We start from the raw sequence: 21,391 nt of genomic DNA, 5'->3' as shown, positions 1-21,391 counted from the left end.
ATTTACACCATCTAAAAGCAACGTTTTTGACCCTCAGTGTCTAGTCCCTACATACACTTGCTGCAAATCAATAATAATGGAAAAGTTTTCAGTGATGATAGCAGACATGTCAAAAGATGGGTGAGATCCTGATGGGTTGTGGGCATGGTTGTTTTGGTGCTTTTGAATATCACCATCATTTAGCAAAATGTGTGAGTGCACTTTCAACTGGTAAAATCAGCCAAATTGACATATCTGTGCATAGTTTTTATCTCTGATAACATCAATATCTTATAAATATGATGTATTCATTGTGTTTACTCACTGTAAAGGGTGTCATGAGGTAACAAGTACAAAATGTAAGAACCATAATAATCCTTTTTTTAACTAACCTTGATGTTATTATTTATTGTCAACATAAAAACATATCAGGCTTTATCCATGTTACCTATAGCTCAGATTATTTTTATTTAGTCTCTTTAATATTAAACCTTGACAGTGTTCTGTGTCTGTTTATTCCTGCAAAATGCAAGGAGAAGGGTTCAGGGACTGTAGGATAAATCAAGTTGCAAATGTGTGCCTGTACCAGGGGTGGACAGGTTTTGTCCTAAGGAACCATCGTCCTGCAGAATCTGACCAAGGTTTAAGGGCTACTAGAAAGCTACAGGCAGGAGAGATCTATTCAAGACTATTGCTATATTCGAAATCATAATTTTGTTACATGTTTGGGCATATGATGTAACAAAATGTTGTGTCTCGCAGGACCATGGTGCTACATAAATAAACATAATTTGCCACAGCCATATCACCTTGCAGCCCAAGACCTTGAAGCTAAGCAGGGCTGAGCCTGGTCAGTACCTGGATGGGAGTTCACATGGGAAAACTGTAGGTTGCTGTTGAAGTGGTGTTAGTGAAGCCAGCAGGGGGCGCTCAACCTGTGGTCTGTGTGAGTTCTAATGCCCCAGTAAATGTGAAGGGGACACCATACTGTCAGTGGGCGCCATGTTGTGAATGAGTTGTTTAGCTAAAAATCAGTGTAGGGGTGTTACCTAGGTGTCCTGGCCAAATTCCCTCCATTGGCCCTTACCCATCATGGCCTTCCAATCATCCCCATCCACCGAATTGTTTCTATCACTGTCTCTCCACTCCATCTATAGCTAGTGGGTGGTGAGTGCACTGCCGCCATTGTCCTGTGGCTGACGTTGCATCATCAGATTTACATTTAAATTTAAAAATTGTGTTTTGCATTCCCAATTTGTTTACTTACTCTCTGATCTGGCTCTGTGGATGTTAGAATGCATGTCCATGTGCAGAAACACGGCTCACCATGAGTAAATGTCCCATCTGTGAACACTAAAGTAAGAGATGGTTTCACATGAAAATGAAATCTGAGAAGTGACTCATCTGAACAACTGAATGAAAGTTACGACACGTACATTAAGTCTTGCTTCTCAAAAACTCAGTTAGGAACAATAATTATGTCTACCTGTCTGACTTGACAAGCATTCAGTTGGTTATGTCTTAGAATTTAAACATTCAGGAAAATGTGCAGTCTGTAACTTTATACTTGTGCTGTGTCTTAAAAGTAAACACATCTTAATCCTGCTGTCTGTCTTTTTAATATTAATCAAACAACAAAAGATAATGAAATCACTCGGCTCTTGACTGAAAAAAAAATATCAGTAATGGTTAACCTTTATTTCATACAGTGAAGATTATATACATTATGCAGTGTAATATTTGATTATACAGTATTTGTCAGTTTATGTAACTGAAACTACTGTTAGATACAAGAAAAATCTGAAAAGCACTGTTTGTTTTCGTATTGTCTTTGCTATATTGAATGAAATTTGTATTGTATTTAGCTTGTAGAGTTTTTTATTATTATCGACAGTGCTTTTTTTTTTTTTACTGAACATATCATATACCAAACTATAACTGAAATTTGACTTGAATCATATATATTGTGTATATGGGTTGTACATTCATTATTGCAGTGCCTTGTGGGATTGATTGATTTCACATTAGAGTATCCACTATGGATTTAGACACCACCACAAATGGTTTCTCCCTCAAATAGGGCACAAATAGTATTTGGCGTTTATTTCAGATACAGCCTAAATCCAAATTTAACAGGACTGTGGCTATCCAGAACCAAACTTGCCAACCTCTTTTTTTCTATATTGTAATTCTAATTACATCTGCTTCTAACAAACTTCAAATTCCAACCCAATGTTTCCCCCTTAGAGCAAGTATTTTTTAAATTAGACCCTGACTGAATTTTGAAATGCTGGATGGATGTTTAATTGGCTCAGGTGTGATCAGAGTAATTAGGATGTGATGCAGATTTGAACACATCTGTGCACTAAAAAACAATTAACACTCTTTGATGACAGAGCCATATGACAGAGTATTAATAACTTATGATGGTTTTGAAATGGATGCTTTAATGGTACTGTATGTACCTACAGCTAGGCAGTGGAAGTGCCTTTATAAAACAAATTAGAATGTTACAGGAATTCTTAAGGTTATGTGTTTTTCTGCAGGTGGAGATGCTTTAGATGAGTGTGGTTTACGTTACCTGCTGGCCATGAGGTTGCATACTTGTCTACTGAACTCCCTGCCCCCTCTTTACAGGATGCAGCTACTTCATCAAGGTAACACACACCATCACCTACATAACACATGAACACACAGCACACTCCCATCTGCATAGGAAATCCGATTCAGCTGCAAAGCATCTCTACAGAACACAGTGTGTCATTATTCAGCTCAGTTTTTATTTAACTTATGTCAGTAACTGTGTTGATGTTGCATACCTCAAAAATATTTATAACACTACAGTTAATAACAGTTAATATTTATTTGAAGTCGTCAATATTCCATGTACAAAGACATTGGGCTGGAAAATTACTGTAAGTGATATACTAAAACATACTAAAAACATGCTAATTTGTTCTAACAAAACATCTTAACACTATGCTAATTCATCCTAGCACTATGCTAGGTGCTAGCAATATAACTTTTATAAATTTATAAATAACTTTTATATTTTTATAAACAAGCATGTTAGTATGTCAATTCATGCTAAAATGCTAACATTGTGTTAAACATCCCTACTGAAAAAACAGCTTAAACCATCCCAGGCTGGTTAGCTGGTTTTAGCTGGTCGACCAACCTGGTTTAAGAGGGGTTTTGGCCATTTCCAGGCTGGTTTCCAGGCATTTCCAGCCTGGAAAATGACCAGCTAAAACCAGCTTGACCAGCCTAGCCAGGCTGGGAGTTCAGCCAAACAGTCCAGCCAAAATTTTAGCTGGATTTAGTTGGTCATTTTCCAGCCTGACCAGCTAAGACCAGGCTGGAAATGGCTGGAAACCAGCCTGGAAATGGCCAAAACCCCTCTAAAACCAGGCTGGTCAACAAGCTAAAACCAGCCAACCAGCTTAGGGTGGTTTAAGCTGGATTTTTCAGCAGGGATGCTAGCAAAGCTCTAATAACAAACTACAACTATGTACCAATGAGCTGATTTTGTTAGCAATTTGCTAAAGCTAATGCACTATATTTCTGTAAGCGATATACTAAAACATGCGACTTCTAGTTAAACATCTTAACAATAGGCAAATTCATCCTAGCTGTATGCTAGATACATGCTGCCAATATAATTTAAACAAAAATGCTAGTATGTTGTTTCATGCTAAAATGTTAATAGTGTGTTAAACTTTTTCTAAAACATAACAAGCTACAACATTGGCCTTGAAGTAATATAGAGCACACTAGCAACCGCATAGCGTTATGTCTGAGAGTCATATAACCTTCAGTTTCTAAGCTTTAAATACAGATTTAAAATAAATCTGTATGCAAGACCTTGAAACCTTTAAACTTTTAAAACTACAACAAACTGAACACCTTCAAATTCCAAGCATTTTAATCTAATTCCGACTTATCTTTCCCAGTTCACCATCAAAGTTGGTCTTTACAGACTTTTTTAAAATCTAGTTTGGATATTAAAATCATTAAAACAAGATGATTAGCTATAAATTAAATTTATAATCCATATTTCTGTAAGTGATATCTAAATCATGCTAATGTGTTCTAATAAAACATCTTAACAATATGCTAATTCATCCTAACACTATGCTAGGTACATGCTACCAATATATTTCTATATAAGCTGATTAGTATGCTGATTCATGCTAAAATACTAACTTTGTTAAACATGTTAGCAAAGTCTCAAAACATACTGTAACAAGCTACAACATTGTACCAATAGGCTAAAGCCTGTTAGCAATTTGCTAATGCTAAATCCAACTTCTCTTTTTCAGTTCACCATCAAAGTTTGTCTTGACAGACTTTTTGTTTTATCTATTTTGGAACTTAAATTCACTCCATGCTTTCATACACACTTTATGTATGAAATTATGTTATAAGTTTACCTTCATAATGTAGGATTACAGGTTAAAATATTTTTGTGTCTCCAGGTGTGTCCACGTGCCACTTTGCGTGGGCATTCCACTCAGAAGCAGAGGAGGAGATGTTGAACATGATTCCTGCCATGCAGAGAGGAGACCCTCAGTGGTCTGAGCTTAGGGCGGTGGGTGTCGGATGGTGGATCAGAAACATTAATACACTGAGGCGAATGGTGGAGAAGGTAAGACCTTCAAAGATACTGGCTGATGGCAGTGTATTCTAAATTTTTAATAGGTGCAATCCAAGTGCTTCAAAGTCTTTTTCTTCTTTTTTAATTTTTTTGCTTGACTTTCACACTATTAAATGAATCTTCAATATACACTCACCAGCTACTTAATTAGGTTTACCTTACTAGTACCGGGTTGGACCCTCTTTTGCCTTGACAACTGCCTTAATCCGTTGTGAAATAGATTGTGAATATTGTCCTGTAGGAGAGATCCCAAAGGTGCTCTATTGGATTGAGGTCTGATGACTGTGGAGGCCATTTGGGTACAGGGAACTCATTGTCATGTTCAAGAAATTAGTCTGAGATGATTCATGCTTTATGACATGGTGCGTTATCCTGCTGGAAGTAGAAATCAGAAGATAATATCCCCCACACCATTACACCACCACCATCAGCCTGAACCGTTGATACAAGGCAGGATGAATCCATACTTTAACACCAAATTCTGACCCTACTATCTGAATGTCACCAGAAATTGAGACTCATCAGACAGGCATCGTTTTTCAAATTTTTTATTGTCTAATTTTGGTGAGCCTATGCAAATTGTAGCCTCAGTTTCCTATTCTAAGCTGACAGCACCCGGTGTGGTCTTCCGCTGCTGTAGCCCATCTGCCTCAAGGTTCGATGTGTTGTGCATTCAGAGATGCTCTTCTGCATACCTCAGTTGTAACAACTAGTTATTTGAGTTACTGTTGCCTTTCTATCAGTTCGAACTAGTCAGGCCATTCTCCTTTGACCTCTGGCATCAACAAGGTGTTTGTGCGCACAAAACTACAAACCCTAGAGATGGTTGTGCGTGAAAATCCCAGTAAATCAGCAGTTTCTGAAATACTCAGACCAGCCTGTCTGGCACCAACAACCATGCTTCATTCAAAGCCACTTAATTCACCTTTCTTCCCCATTCTGATGCTCGATTTGAACTGCAGCAGATCGTCTTGACCATGTCTACATGCCTAAATGCATTGAGTTGCTGCCATGTGATTGGCTGCTTAGAAATTTGGGTTAATGAGCAGTTGGACAGGTGTACCTAATAAAGTGGCCGGTGAGTGTAGATTTCACTAATATGTTACATTGTATTTCAGTTTAAATTTAATTTCTTATCTATTTAGTATCTATTCAACTTAATTTTTAGCTTAAGTTTTAGGCACTCTAGTTCAGTTTAATTCAGTTAATTTCAGTTGAGTTCTGTTTAAATTGTTGAAACTTGTTTATTTTTTGTTTATTTTTCACTTTGATTAAGTTTAGTGTATCTAATTGCACTGCAGCTCTATTAATTTAATTTCAGTTATACTTTAACTTAATCTTCAGTGAATGTACTGTTCATTTGACATTGCAGTTCATTATAATTCAATTAAATTTATTCAGTTTACCTTAGGACAATTCACTGTGTATATATTGAATTTAACTTCTATTCATTGTGGTATAGTTCAGTACAGCTGTGCAACTATTCAGTCAATTTAATTTAATTTCTAATTTCAATATTTTTGCAATGCTTTTACTTTTAATTCCAATTCAGTTTCATTGATCTATATTATGCATGGAATTGGTGATAGTAGAGTTTATAGATAAGAATTTATGTAAGGAATAATTGACAACCCCCCTAATTAATTATGAAATGTAACAATAATGCAAAGGCTATTAAATAATGCAATCCACCAGTCAATTATTATTTTACACTTTTTCAATTTTTTATTTATACTCACCTCAAGTCATAATTCACATCTCACAGATGTGGCTACTGAAAATGCATGAGTGAATAAACATGATCACACACGATGCTGCAGTGCTGCGCGGCACAGCACAACATGGTCTATCACAAGAAAGACATGACCAGCTGGGGGCAGTTATGTAACATAGTAAACATGCTGAACTGATATACTGTATCAGCCAGAACATGTGAGCTGAGCTGAGCAGTGTGATGCTCCACTAAACATTCTGCTCCATGGTCGTGTGCTCCACTCAGTCGTTACCTACCCAAAGCAAGCGCTCCGTAAACATTCTACTCAGATACCGCACTGACATAAAATTTCTCTATTAGGCTAACTTACATTTTTTTTTGTAACGAAAAATTCTTAAATAACTGTCTAAAATGAAAGCACATCGATAAAATAAGTTTCTGTTTTAAAGCGCCATTCTTTCTTGTGCTTTTTTTGTTCAGTACAGTTTTTTTTAATAATATTTTAATAGGCCTAAGTGATCAACTGTGTATTTTATAGTCTATATATTTAGGCAGCTGCGTATGTTATCTTATACTATAGTTTAACTGACTGTCAGCCTGTTTTAAACTAGGAGCTCTGAACATAATTCGAATTACAAATTCGCTTCCACGACTATGTCTTATTAATGCATTTCCTTGTTTTAATTAATGTTTTACTTTAATAATTAATTATGAAATCGAATAATTAGTTCCTCGATTAGTCCTACTAAAACTATGAAACAGAATTAACCTACAAATTAATTCACGGCATTTAAGCCTGAAAAAAAACATCGAAATTCAAATTGAATAGATCCTAAAAGGAATTTTAATTGAAGTCATAATATTTCAAGACATTTTGCGCGTGTGTAAAACTGATTTCTTACACATCTCAAGCCACCAATGCTTAATATAAAATACCATTATATTACTAATGGAGGCTTTACCCATTGAAATGAAGACTAATGCAATTATTGGAGGGAGAGACAAAGAATCTCTGCAAATAATGAAGCTGTTAATAATGTTGATTGCTGTTGTTTCTTTCTTCTTCTTTTCTTCTTTCTTTAATGATCGACTTTCATTCTAATTCCATTCCAGCTGATGTTATCATTAAGTTTCATCAAGTTTGGTGGCCAAATTTGCACCATGTGAAAATGTGTGACCAACAGAAATCTCCCAGCCTGTCCTCTTAGTTGAATTAAAGCAATACAAACCTAACTCATGCAGCATGACTATAATAGGAGTAAAATGCACTTTATTTGTTATGTTTTGGGTGCGTTGAATATTGCATTTCAGTGTGTGACATCATATGACAACTGCTGCAGAGTGCATGGAAATTTTGTGTGCTGAAAATACTGGTGTGCCTAGGGCATAAGTCATATTTCTTTTTTGCTTTTTTTAGTATCTTTGTGGGGGCGCGCTTGATATGGAACAGTAATTAGGTCAACAAACCTGCAGCAACTTCATAGCTGCGAATTTGCTGAATAATTCCACATCATTGAGCATTCATCAACAGATCACACCAGATTTTTTTTCATTTCTTTTTTCCTTTTGTATTTAAATTTTTTTCACATTTTTCTTCCTTTCTAATGTGTCCCTCAATCTTTGCTCTGTCTTTCTAATTATTATATATTATTTTCTTTCTTGCATTTTAAATGTTTTTATTTATTATTTTATTTATCAATTTATTCGTTAATTCATTTATTTATTAATTAGTTCATTTATTTTTTATTATTAAGATTTTTTTCTCTTTTTTATCTTTTCTTTCTTTCTCATTTCTTGCATTTTAAATATATTTATTATTAAAAATTATTATCTTTTTTCTTAAATTCTTTATTTCTCATTCCTCCCTTAATCTTTGCTCTGTCTCTGTTCTAATTATTATATATTATTTTATTTCATGCATTTTAAATTGATTTATTTCTTAATTAATTTATTTGTTTATTCATTCATTTGTTTATTTATTCGTTAGTTCATTTATTATTTATTATGATTTTGTTTAAACATTTCTTTATTTCTCATTTCTCCCTAAATCTTTGCTCTGTCTTTCTAATTATCATATGTTAATTTCGTTCTTGCATTTAAAATGTATTTATTTATTAATTTATTCATTAATTAATTAATTTATTCATTAAATAATTCATTTATTATTTATTATTATGTTTTTCTTTTCCTTTTCCCTTTTCTTCAAACTTTCTTTCTCCCTCATTTTCTCCCTTTCTTCTTTCTAATTATTATTTATTATTTTCTTTCTTGCATTTTAAATAACTTTATTTTTATTCATTCATTTGTTTATTTATTCATTTATACATTCATTTATTATGATTTTTTTCATTTCTTTTTTCCTTTTGTATTTTTATTTTTTTCAACGTTTCTTCCTTTCTCATTTCTCCCTAAATCTTTGCTCTGTCTCTCTAATTATTAAATATTATTTTCTTTCTTGCATTTTAAATTTCATTCGTTCATTCATTCATTCATTCATTCATTCATTCATTCATTCATTCATTTTCTCTATTAATTAATTCTAAACACATATAAATATTATGAATTAGCTTCTTCAAATCACTCCTGTGTTATTATTGTTATTCCTATGATTTTTTTCCTCCTCTCCTTAATCCATCTATTCCAAGCTCAAAACAAATACATAAAATAGACGTACATTTCATACCCATAACATGCCAATGCCTAAATATACATTTAATCTCAGTTTGTGCCTTTTTGTTTCATCTTTTCATGTTTTTGTTAGTCTCGCTATGTGTATGCAAAACTGTATCTCCTTTGTTAAAAAGCAAAACAAAAAAATCATAAAACAGCCCCTAGTATAAAGAACAAATAAATCATTGCTTCTTTTTTGTTACGACAGGTAGCAAAAGCTGCGTTTCAGAGGAATAATGATCCACTGGATGCAGCTCTCTTCTATCTGGCCATGAAGAAGAAGGCTGTTATCTGGGGACTCTTCAGGTACTTTAATCCCTTTTATGCTGTGTTATTTCTTTCTACATTGCTGCATCTCATACGATAATTTGCTGCGGGCTCTTTGCTAAAGGAGCTGTGAAATTTGCCTCGTGTTTATTTATGTATTGATTTCTACATAGGTCTCTGCACGATGAGAAGATGACCCAGTTTTTCAGCCATAACTTCAGTGAGGATCGCTGGAGGAAGGCGGCTTTAAAGAACGCTTTCTCTCTCCTGGGAAAACAGCGCTTCGAGCAGTCGGCTGCGTTTTTCCTGCTTGCCGGCTCCCTGAAAGACGCCATTGAGGTTTGCGGCATCCTATTTTAACCATCCTGAAGATTCAGTCTCAGGAGAATGTAGAAAATGTGTGTTGTTGACGTCTTGGATGTGGAGTCTGCTGTCTTTTTTTGACGTCATAGAGTGTGTGGTCGTCTGTGAAGAGAGGAGTGTGATTGAACAGCCCTGAGCGCTTCAGTTTAGTCTAAACAAGGCTGATTAAGTCTCGTGATGGACATATGACAGCTTTAGTTTACCTTGGGCTGGATGTCTGACAGCGCACAGTCAAAACACAGTGATAAAGCCACTTGTGAGAGATCAAGACAATGCATGGTTTTTTTTTTTGGGGGGGGGGGGGCAAAATTAGATGTTTTGAGCTGTATTTATGAAAATAAATTAGATTTTCTTGTTTTTAGGTTGGTTATGTTTTAAACGGGTAAATAAATATGTCTTGTTCAATCAGGAATATTCTTAGTTACTAAAAACTAGCTAAAAAAGTGTGCAGGTAATTTATGTAGCCTTAATACATTCAAGATGCTTTTACTTCAGTAGAACATCAATAGATTTTATTTTAAAGAGTTTAAAACACAGGCTAAATAAAAATGAATACAATAACATTTTTTATAATGCACAGGTCTCAATTTTGACATGCTTTTTGATTGCTAAAAATCCAGAAAAATTTAAAAGAGAATGAGGGGGAGATATTTTGAGGAATAGGAATAAAAAAAACAACTTAGGGTACAAAAAAGATAATAAATATTGGGCTCAGTTTATGCTTTTTTTTTCTTGTTTTTTTTGTTAGTCCTGCTATATGCGAAGCCATTTCCCTCTGTTTTCTACAGTTTTTTTTTGTTTATTTTATTTTCTACTTTCAAAAGCAGGATAAAAGTAGAATAAAAAAAACTTGGGATAAAAGAAAAAATAAATAAATTATAGCGCTCTGTATTATAGGGTAAATTATAGGGTAAAATGTCTGTGTCCAGACATTTTACCATTGAGCCTTTAAGTAATTGATGTTGCTTTTCATATATGCACTGTCGCCTCACAGCAAGATTCGCTGGTTTTGTGGAGTTTGCATGTTCTCCCTGTGTTAGCATGGGTTTTCTCCGTTTTCAAACTTTTCTTCCTTTTTCAATGTGTCTCTTAATCTTTGCTCTCTTTCTAATTATTATATATTATTTTCTTTCTTGCATTTTAAAATAACCAATTAATTAATTAATTCCTTTATTTAGTCATTTGTTTATTTATTCATTAGTGGGTTTATTTATGTTTATTTATTCGCGTGGGTTTTCTCCGTGTGTTCTGGTTTTCCCCACAGTCCAAAGACATGTGGTATAGGTTAATTGGATGGACTAAATTGACCGTAGTGTATGAGTGTGTGTGAATGCGAGAGTGTATGGGAGTTTTCCAGTACTGGATTGCAGCTGCTGCTTACAACATATGCTGGAATATTTGGCGGTTCATTTCGCTGTGGCGACCCCAAGGGACTAAGCCGAACATCTAAATAAATCAACAAAAAAAAATTAATATATAAATTAATATATATAGTTATTATTTGATGGTTTTATTTAGATGTGCTTGTAAAACTGTAGTAAGGTTCCATTTGTTAATTCACTGACTTCATTACTAAAACCAAGACTGAAAAATACTACATATTATAAATGTTAAATGTACATGCCATAATAGTAATGCAGCAACCTTGCACAACCACCTGCACATGCTAACCCTATAGTAAATGCACAAATACAAAAACTGTTCTCGTGATACTGGAATTTCTAACTTCTATACAATACCTTGACAAATATCGCTATTTGATACCATTTTAGAGAGAGAGGGAGAGAGAGAGAGAGAGAGAGAGAGAGAGAGAGAGAGAGAAGCAAAGCCAGTAGTGATACTAACCAAAGCAAGATTGTATCGTTTTACATATTTCAGTATCGATACTTATCTAAATATTGATATTTTTGACACTACTAACCTGAGGTAACATTAACAGTGGAAGAGATGCAGTTTTATTAAGCAAGATTAAAAACTTGTTACATCAACAAATGAATAACAAAAAGTTGTTGTTTTCTTCATCTTATCTAATGGGGAGATTTTAAAAATAATTTCCTATAAAAAAACACTGCGACTGTTAAAATCAAGGTATTTTAAAAGCAATTATTTATTGATAATAATTAATGTTCTTTTTTTCCGCTATAATAAAAAATGTCAAATTTTAAATGCAGTGTGATATGTAAGGTCCAAAGATGCTTAATTGTTTTGTACTAAAGTAATGCTACAATAACAAAATATGTTTTGTTTAAATGTTTGGAAATATGTTCTTCACAAGTGGATCTGTCTGTCTATTAGGTTTGCCTGGAGAAAATGGAGGATATCCAGCTTGCGATGATAGTGGCTCGTCTGTACGAGGCTGATTACGAGAGCTCCTCCACCTGTCAGGGTATCCTATATGAGAAGGTTCTGGGCTGCAACAGAGACGGTAGCGGATTCTCCTGTCCCAAACTGCACCCGGACCCCTTCCTGAGGAGCATTGCATACTGGATCATGAAGGATTACACCAGAGCCCTGGACACACTGCTAGAACAGATTCACAAGGAGAATGATGAGAACCCTGGTGAGAGTCACACACTTTTACACACACAGCTTTTATTGCTTTAAGCCTGAAACTTCTGACATAAAGTTGAAGTCAAAATTATTAGCCCTTTCTTTTTTAAATATTTCCCAAATTATATTTAACAGGACAAGGACATTTTCACAGTATGTCTGATAATATTTTTTCTTCTGGATAAAGTCTTATTTGTTTTATTTTGACTAGAATAAAAGCAGTTTTTATTTTTTTTATGATGATCAACACCATTTTATGATCAATATTATTAGTCCCCTTTTGCAATATTTTTCAATTGTCTACAGAACAAACCATCATTATACAATAACTTGCCTAATTACCCTAACCTGCCTAGTTAACCTAATTAACCTAGTTAAGCCTTTAAATGTCACTTTAAGCTTTATACTAGTATCTTGAAATATATCTAGTCAAATATTATGTACTGTCATCATGGCAAAGATAAAAGAAATCAGTTATTAATAATGATTATTATAATTATCGTAGTTTTGTGGAAACTAATAGATTTTACTATTTAGTATTCTTTGAAATGAAAAAATATTAGATATCATAAAAGCTATTTAATAATATTATTTCTGTTCTGTGAATCTCTTTACTTTCACTCTTAAACCATTTATTGTGTCCATGGTGAATAAAAGTAAAAACAATAAATAAATAAATGTATTAATTAATAAACAAGACCAAAAGGTTTTAATACTAATAATAATAATAATAATAACAATAAAAAAAAAAAAATAATAAAAATAAACATTTCTTGAGCAACAAATAATCATTCATTCATTCATTTTCCTTCAGCTTAGTCCCTTTATTCATCAGGGTTTGCCACAGCGGAATGAACTGCCAACTTATTCAGCATATGTTTTATACAGCGGATGACCTTCCAGCTGCAACCCAGTACTGGGAAACATCTATACATACTCATACACACTATGGCCGATTTAGTTTATTCAATTCACCTAGACAACATGTCTTTGGATTGTGGGGGAAACCGGAGCACCCGGAGGAAACCCACAGATAATCATATCAGAACAAATTCGGAAGGATAGCTTATCACTGAAGAATAAATTAATGATGCTGAAAATGCTGCTTTAAATCACAGAAATTAATTCTGTTTTAATCTACATTCTATAAGATTTGTAAAGGCTTTTTTCAATGCTTTAAACAGTCTCAATTTGATAATTTTTACTGTATTTTTGATCAAATAAATGCTGCCTTGGTGAGTAGAAATCATTTATTGGCAGCACTTTTAAGTGAGGGGGTGTTTATAATACTGTCGTGAAACATTCAGTCATGACATGACACAGGATTTTAATGCATGCTTATGGCAACTGTCGTTAAGTGTCATCTTAAATGAAAAGCTGACATTGTTTGTGTTTGTCATGACATTGACATTACCAAGACAATATGACTTAACATAACTTCATAAATCTTTAATAAACAGTCATAAGGTCATTGTAATCGTGTCATAAATTTTATAATATGAATTCATATTCCTTAATATTCTTATGCAGTGGTACAAATTGATTTTGTCATTAAAATGTCATTAAATAATAGTTGACACATTTACTGAGAAATTTTAATTACAAATGATTTTTTGTAATCAGACCCTCTAGTTTTTTGTGATTTATTTATTTATTGCGATAAAAATGGCGGTAATTCCCAGAAATTTGCGGACAATTTAGCGATTTAAAATATATAATTATATTTACTGTATATATATATATATATATATATATATATATATAAAAATATATAAATATATTTTAAAAATGTGTGTGTGTGTGTATAAATAAATATATATATATATATATATATATATATATATATATATATATATATATATATATATATATATATATATATATATATATATATATATATATATATATTTACCATATTAGGTAGTCTACTATGTAAGGTGTTCAATTCAATTCAATTCACCTTTATTTGTATAGCGCTTATACAATGGAGATTGTGTCAAAGCAGCTTCACATAAAAGGTCACAGTAAATAGGAACAGTGTAGTTCAGTTTGTAGTGTTTAAGTTAAGTTCAGTTTAGCTCAGTTCAGTGTGGTTTAATAATCACTACTGAGAGTCCAAATATTGAAGGGCAAATCCAACGATGTGCAGTTCTACAGATCCCGAACCATGCAAGTCAGTGGCGACAGCGGAGAGGGAAAAAAAAACTTCACTAATGGCGGAAGTGAAGAAAAAATACCTTGAGAGAAACCAGGCTCAGTTGGGCACGATCATTTTAATTTCTCCGCTGGCCAAACGTCTTGAAAAAAAAAGTTGTGCAATCTGAGACTATGACAACAAGGACACAAATCCTAAAATAAACCTTCTTTATTTTGGTCTAAAACGATAGGGATGAAGCCAAAGGAAGGCAGTATAATTTTTATGCACAAACTTACTTTTTCTTTCTCCCCGGAGCAACTGACATGTACAGTACCTGTCTCAGAAAATGCGTTAGGGCTTCCCCTACTGTAATGCACCTAAAACACGGATTGCCGTAAAACTCGTCGCAGGGAAGCGTTTTGGATTTTTCTCGTTAACTGCAGGGAAAGAGTTAACCGAAATCGTTTATAAATTTCATAAACGTCATAATACTAGCCATACGTGAAAAGCACAAATAATGTCTTTCAATTCAGTCACGTCCAGCTATGCTTAAACCAATCCATCATTGTAAGCTGCTTGCTGTTCGGTATGTTCCATCTCTCTCCCCCCCGACCCCCCGCCCCCATTTAATGTAATGATTGTGAGGTCACAGGTGAGATTTCATTTTTCGAGAGACACTCAACTACATCACGTGTGCTGCATATGCAACGTCTATAAGTCATGTAAAACAATTAATTTCAAACTGAAATGAATATATTTTGATTATACGGTTTGGAATTTGATGATTTATGATAATATTTAATTTTTTTGCTATTATTTTGTGTTTAATTAAAATTTTTTGACTTTTTGTTGATTTTGCATTGGATTCAGCAATGGCAGATTCGCAAAAAACTTCAGGGTCTGTGTAATTATCACTAATCAGAATATTATTCATGATACAATTACAAAGCCCTCAGGAAAATCATGTTTATGACAGATTAATGAAAGTTATGGTAAGTCAGTTGATAATGTCAAGTTGAAATGGTAATGTCAAGTGTTGCCCAAATCATATTAATGCTAAAACATTTTACTGGTAGTGTGTATATAATTAATTCTACCACATTTCTTCTAAAACACAGCTTCTCTTTCTTCCAGATGTGCTGGTGAAATCCTGCAATCCTGTTGTGTTTAGTTTCTATAACTACTTGCGCACACACCCCCTGATCATTCGCCGGCACTTCGCCAACACTGAAGCACCTTTAGCTGCAGTCGGTCCAACAACAGAGCGCAACAGCGCCGATGAAATAAATCTGATTGAGCGCAAGCTATTCTTCACCACTGCTAATGCTCACTTTAAGGTGGGCTGCCCACTTCTAGCCCTTGAGGTTTTATCTAAAATCCCTAAAGTCACTAAGAAAGCGTCCTCTCTGAGTAAAGGCTCGTCTGTGGCCAACATCAGCAGCATCCAGCCGCAAGAGAACGGAGGCAAAGCTTCAGATCTCGACTGGGGAATTCCTGCGATCCCCAGTCAAGCCTGGGGAGCCGACTCTTCCACCGGGATGGACTGGAGTCAACCACTGGTTAAAGTGGAGGATGAGAGCCTACAGTTGGACTGGGGAGATGATAAGGGGGAGGAGGAGGAGGATGAAGAAGGTGGACTAACCATGAAGAAACCAGAGGATGAGGAAGACAAAAAGCCGTCTAAATCAGCAGCCCTGCAGCATGAAGACTCAGCCGGCGAGTCAGAGGTGGATGTTATCGCTGAACAGCTCAAGTTCAGAGCCTGTTTGAAGATCCTCATGACGGAGCTGAGGACGCTGGCCACAGGTTATGAGGTGGATGGTGGAAAACTGCGATTTCAGCTCTACAACTGGCTGGAGAAAGAGATCGAGGCCATGCACCACATCTGCAACTATAAGGTAGGTGCTCACCGTTTCATTGGAAGTAGGAAAATAGCTGTGATTTTTGAATTTTGAATTTTTGATATGAAAATGATAGTTCTTGTGGAAGACTGTGCCATAATCAGGTTCAAGGTCAGTCTTAATGTGGACTCTTCACATTTCTGGGTTTCTCAGCAGCAGAAATCATCATAGTAGGGTAAACTTAAAGTGCGGTGCATGGTAGAGTACAACAAATATTGTTTTACAATCCTATTTGCTGAATTAAAATTAGATAAACTTAACGATAGTGGTATTAAGACTTTCAGAAATAAAAAGATTTTGCATAAGTTTTGTTTTTTGATGCAAAGATGATATAATACATATGTAAATACATATAAATATTAAACACGCCATAACAGTCTTGTGAAATGGTTCCATTTGTTAACTTTTTGACAGTATTTATCTGTAGAGTGTAAAGGATAGAGAAAGGGGGAAAATTTTTATTCTGTTTTTATAAAAACATGTTAGGTATTATTATTATTATTATTATTATTATTCATCCTCTCAATAGGACTGACACTAATGACTAACTTTACTGTCAACAGACAAAAGAAAGAAAAAAAGCTAGTAATACTCTTTGATTGTAATTCTGCCTTATTGTAATCCAATAGTATAGGGATTTTTAAAGCTGACAGAACCAACGGAGTGTTGGGGCCCATTTATATGTATGTAATAATTGTATGTTGTAATGTAGTAAATGATAAATGTATTAAGTAATTATCTAATAATAATAATAATAATAACAATAATAATAATAAAAAATATGTTTTATATAAGTAAAAAAAATCACAATTTCAGAGTTCAACACATTTAAACCAGTAGAGTTCACCACACCTCTCAAGATTTGCAAACCAAAAAAAGTATGTGAAAAGTCCTTGATATACTTGCTTTGAATTTTCATTCATTGTTTGTGGTTAAAAACGAAGTTCAGTGTATGCGTGTAGTGGTTATTCATTTAGCAGAAGCTTTTATCCAAAGTGACTTACAAATAAAAATAAAAGAACTTCAAATCACCAGAGTACAGTAATATACTATTGAAGTCAGAATGATTAGCCCCCCTGAATTATTAGCCCCTCTGTTTATTTCTTTCTCAAATACTGTTTAATGAAGAGAATTTTTTTTTTCAACACGTTTCTAAACATAATAGTTTTAATAACTCTTCTCTAATAACTGATTTGTTTTATCTTTGCCATGATGACAGTGAATAATATTCTACTAGATATTTTTAAGACACTTCTATCCAGCTTAAAGTGACATTTAAAGGGGTTAACTAGGTTAGGGTAATTAGGCAAGTTATTGTATAACGATGGTTTGTTCTGTAGACTTTATCCAGAAGAAATAATATTATCATATATAATATAATATTATATTATAACTGTGAAAATTTCCTTGCTCTGTTAAACATATTTTGGGAAATATTTAAAAAAGAAAAAAATATTCAAAGTGTGGGCTAATAATTCTGACTTTGACTGTATATAAATGTTAGTTTTGCATTTTTATACACATATACAGTACATACACATACATGCATGTATACACACATAAACATATATATATATATCCAAAATATTGAATGGTTATAAGAAAGTATCTGGTGCATTTCGATAGGAAGAGTGTTTCATAGATGTGGTTTGTCAAGCCCACTCACCTGCATGAGGTTCGATGAGAAAAGCATAATGTTTTTATGAGAAAAAGCACTGAAGTGTTTATAAGAAAGGTGTCTGGTGCATATGGAGAGGAAAAGAGCATGTCTCTTACAAAGAGTCTTATAGGAGAGGATCACAGCACAAACCTGAATATCTGCGCTTTCTTCCACACATATTCTTCTCCGTAATGATTTATGCACACAACTAAAACAACAGCAGTTAGGAAACGCATATCTTCACATAGAAGAATATCAGACACTGATTTAATAGCTTAAAAATAGTTTTGGCTTATTTGTTAATCAATTAATCAGCTAATCATTACCATTATAAAATGTGTACTAAACATTCAATATGTTGGCCATCCCTAATCAATTCTGAATATTCTAATATCTTAGGTTGAGGGGAAAACGGCTGTAGGTCAGCTGGAGAAATGGGGCGGAGATGGATCACTAGACCTGGAAGACTCACAGATTCGGGGTGAAGCAGGTGCATATGAGCGACACCAGATGGAGCGTCGGCGTCTGCAGGCCAAACAGCTCCATGCGGAGCGGAGAAAAGCCTGGCTGAGGAAGAATCAAGCTCTGCTCAGAGTCTTCCTCAGTTACTGCAGTCTGCACGGGGCCAAGGGTGGAGGAGTGACGTCAGTCAGGATGGAGCTACTATTCCTACTGCAGGAATCACAGCAAGTGAGTCCTCGCATGATGGTCACATGCTGATTTATTTATGCTCTCACACGGTTGAATGCTTGGTTTAATGTGTTCTAATACAATTGATTAACCGTGTGTCTTAAGGAAATGACAGTGAAGCAGCTTCAATCTCCACTACCCCTCCCCACCACTCTGCCCCTGTTGTCGGCCAGCATCGCTCCCACCAAGACCGTCATCGCCAACCCCGTCCTGCACCTCAGAAACCACATTCATGACATCCTCTTCACCATTGTTCAGATGGAGGCTCCACCACACCCGGACATACTGGACGACCGGGTAAAGCACACACACTCACCAACAGAAACTGTGTGAAAAATGTGACTAGAACTTAAAGTCGACATGAACCAGAAGCTGAGACCATTTTTTTTTTCATATTGTGATGCAGCCCCTAGAGAAACAGAATATTAAATGACAAAACAGTGGGCGTGACTTGTTTTTTTTACTTCAAGCTGATTGGATGTAGAAAAGAAGGCATTTCATTCAGAAAGTTCGGGAAAAGGGTTTTAGAAGAGTTATTTTAACCTAACAGACTCCTCCTTCTGACTGTTTCTTTCTTTTGTTTTCAAAGCTGACAGTTTGATGGGGCGTGGTTAAGTATGTTAACCACACCCAATTCCTCAAAATCACGTATTTGGAGAATTTAACTGAAAACTAAAAGGAAGTGTATTTTCAAAATTAAATTTTATACTATAAGGGCAGATATGTTATTTTTATTTTTTAATGACATGCACAGATGACTTGTTTACCACAAAACTAGCAATGTGAGCTTACAAAGTCATATGGTTAATTTTGATTTCATTTGTACTTTAAAGGAACTTTTTACATACAAATGATAATTATCCCATAATTTACCCTCAAGCCATCCTCAGAATATATGACTTTTTTTCTGTCATATGAACACATTCGGAGTAGTTTAACATTTTATCCTCACTCTTCTATGCTTTACAGTATAATGGTATTGGATAGTGACTTTTATTATGAAACTTCAAAAAAGTATGATTATGAAGCTGATCATTGTATGACAAAAATATTTAAAAGTATAAATTATAAACTCTTAACACTGTGTCTGGAATGGCATATGCTGTGTAAAAAATATGAGTAGTTGGCGGTTCAAAAAGCTATATATATATATATATATATATATATATATATATATATATATATATATATATTTTTTTTTTTTATTTGCCTAGGTAACCTAATTAACCTAGTTACGCCTTTAAATGTCACTTTAAGCTGCATAGAAGTGTCTTGAAAAATATCTAGTAAAATATTATTTACTGTCATCATGGCAAAGATAAAATAAATCGGTTATTAGAAGTGAGTTATTAAAACTATTATGTTTAGAAATGTGTTGAAAAAGTCTTCAATTCAATTCAATTCAATTCACCTTTATTTGTATAGCGCTTTTACAATGTAGATTGTGTCAAAGCAGCTTCACATAAAAGGTCATAGTAAATTGGAACAGTGTAGTTCAGTTTGTAGTGTTTAAGTTCAGTTCAGTTTAGCTCAGTTCAGTGTGGTTTAAAAATCACTACCGAGAGTCCAAACACTGAAGAGCATATCCAACGATGCGAAGCTCTACAGATCCCAAACCATGCAAGCCAGTAGCGACAGCGGAGAGGGAAAAAAAACTTCACAAATTGGCGAAGTGAAGAAAAAAACCTTGAGGGAAACCAGACTCCGTTGGGTACGACCATTTTAATGTCTTCGCTGGCCAAACGTCTTGTGCAGAGCTGCAGTCTCAGCGGCGGAGGCTGGAAGCTAGCCTCAGCGAAGACTCGTCTGTCCCTGGAGCATCACAGGAATCAGTCTCATGTTCTCCACTCCTCCATGACCACTACAGTAGCTACTCTGGATATGGCCTGGTCCAGGATATGGAAACCTTGGGATCATCTCGTGATTGGTCTTGGATCGAATCAGTGACTCTGCATAGTCTGAGGGCCTTGGGAAGAGTATCCCCAGGTGGAAATGAAGAATAAAGAGAATAATTAGCGTAGCTGCTGTTCATAGTGTATATAAACAAGATGCAGAAACCTGTGTGGAAACCCGCTAAGTGGTGCACTGAGTGTATGCTTTACTAAACAGATAGGTCTTTAATCTAGTTTTGAATTGGGAGAGTGTGTCTGAGCCTTGGATATTATCAGGAAGGCTATTCCAGAGTTTAATAGCCATAAATGAGAAGGCTCTACCTCCTTTACTCGACTTTGCTATTCTAAACCAGAAGCCCTGAGTTTTGAGATCCTAAAGAGCAAGTTGGATTGTAGCGACACAGAAGGTTGGTTAGATAAACAGGAGCTAGATTATTTAAAGCTTTATATGTAAGAAGCAATATTTTAAATTCAATACGAAACTTAACAGGCAGCCAGTGTAACAAGGATAAAATTCTCCTCTCCGTTAAGCAGAAATTGGGGATAAAATGAACAGGGGGGGTTAATAATTCAGGGGGGCTAATAATTCTGACTTCAACTGTATATCCATGCCTAATATCAGATAGCCAGAAAGTGATATAATTTTTATAAATTGTTAAAATATTGATGTCTGTAATGCAGCAAGTCCAGAGACTGTAGTGTACACCATGATTTTATATAAATTTATTTAAATGTGTGATATGACTAAAAAGTGTTCATAAACTAATATTTTCTCAATTCAAATGAGTAGCGGCTTGGACCTGGAACAGTATTCCATACATCACAACTTAGCAAGCATATACAACGTATGACGCTTGTGTTGTGAATATCTCTAGTCTGGCTCATGGCACCAAACTGTTGTGAAACTTTAA

General features: G+C 34.6%; 1 protein-coding gene across 3 annotated transcripts in view; it reads left to right on the top strand.

The window, feature by feature from the left end:
• The window catches only part of dmxl2 (Dmx-like 2), a 141,763-nt gene that overhangs the window by 62,580 nt on the left and 57,792 nt on the right, over window positions 1–21,391 (top strand). For all 3 annotated transcript variants that reach the window (XM_056478914.1, XM_056478915.1, XM_056478912.1), the window contains exons 19-26: window positions 2,526–2,636; window positions 4,458–4,627; window positions 9,229–9,326; window positions 9,461–9,626; window positions 11,946–12,210; window positions 15,472–16,235; window positions 18,298–18,588; window positions 18,694–18,885. In XM_056478914.1, coding sequence (XP_056334889.1) covers window positions 2,526–2,636; window positions 4,458–4,627; window positions 9,229–9,326; window positions 9,461–9,626; window positions 11,946–12,210; window positions 15,472–16,235; window positions 18,298–18,588; window positions 18,694–18,885 — 2,057 coding nt within the window. The remainder of the gene's footprint in view (window positions 1–2,525; window positions 2,637–4,457; window positions 4,628–9,228; window positions 9,327–9,460; window positions 9,627–11,945; window positions 12,211–15,471; window positions 16,236–18,297; window positions 18,589–18,693; window positions 18,886–21,391) is intronic.

This window comes from Danio aesculapii, chromosome 18 (genome assembly GCF_903798145.1).
Source record: "Danio aesculapii chromosome 18, fDanAes4.1, whole genome shotgun sequence".
NCBI lineage: Eukaryota > Metazoa > Chordata > Actinopteri > Cypriniformes > Danionidae > Danio > Danio aesculapii.
The sequence above is the reverse complement of the archived record's forward strand: the minus strand, read 5'-3'. Positions and strand labels throughout refer to the sequence as shown.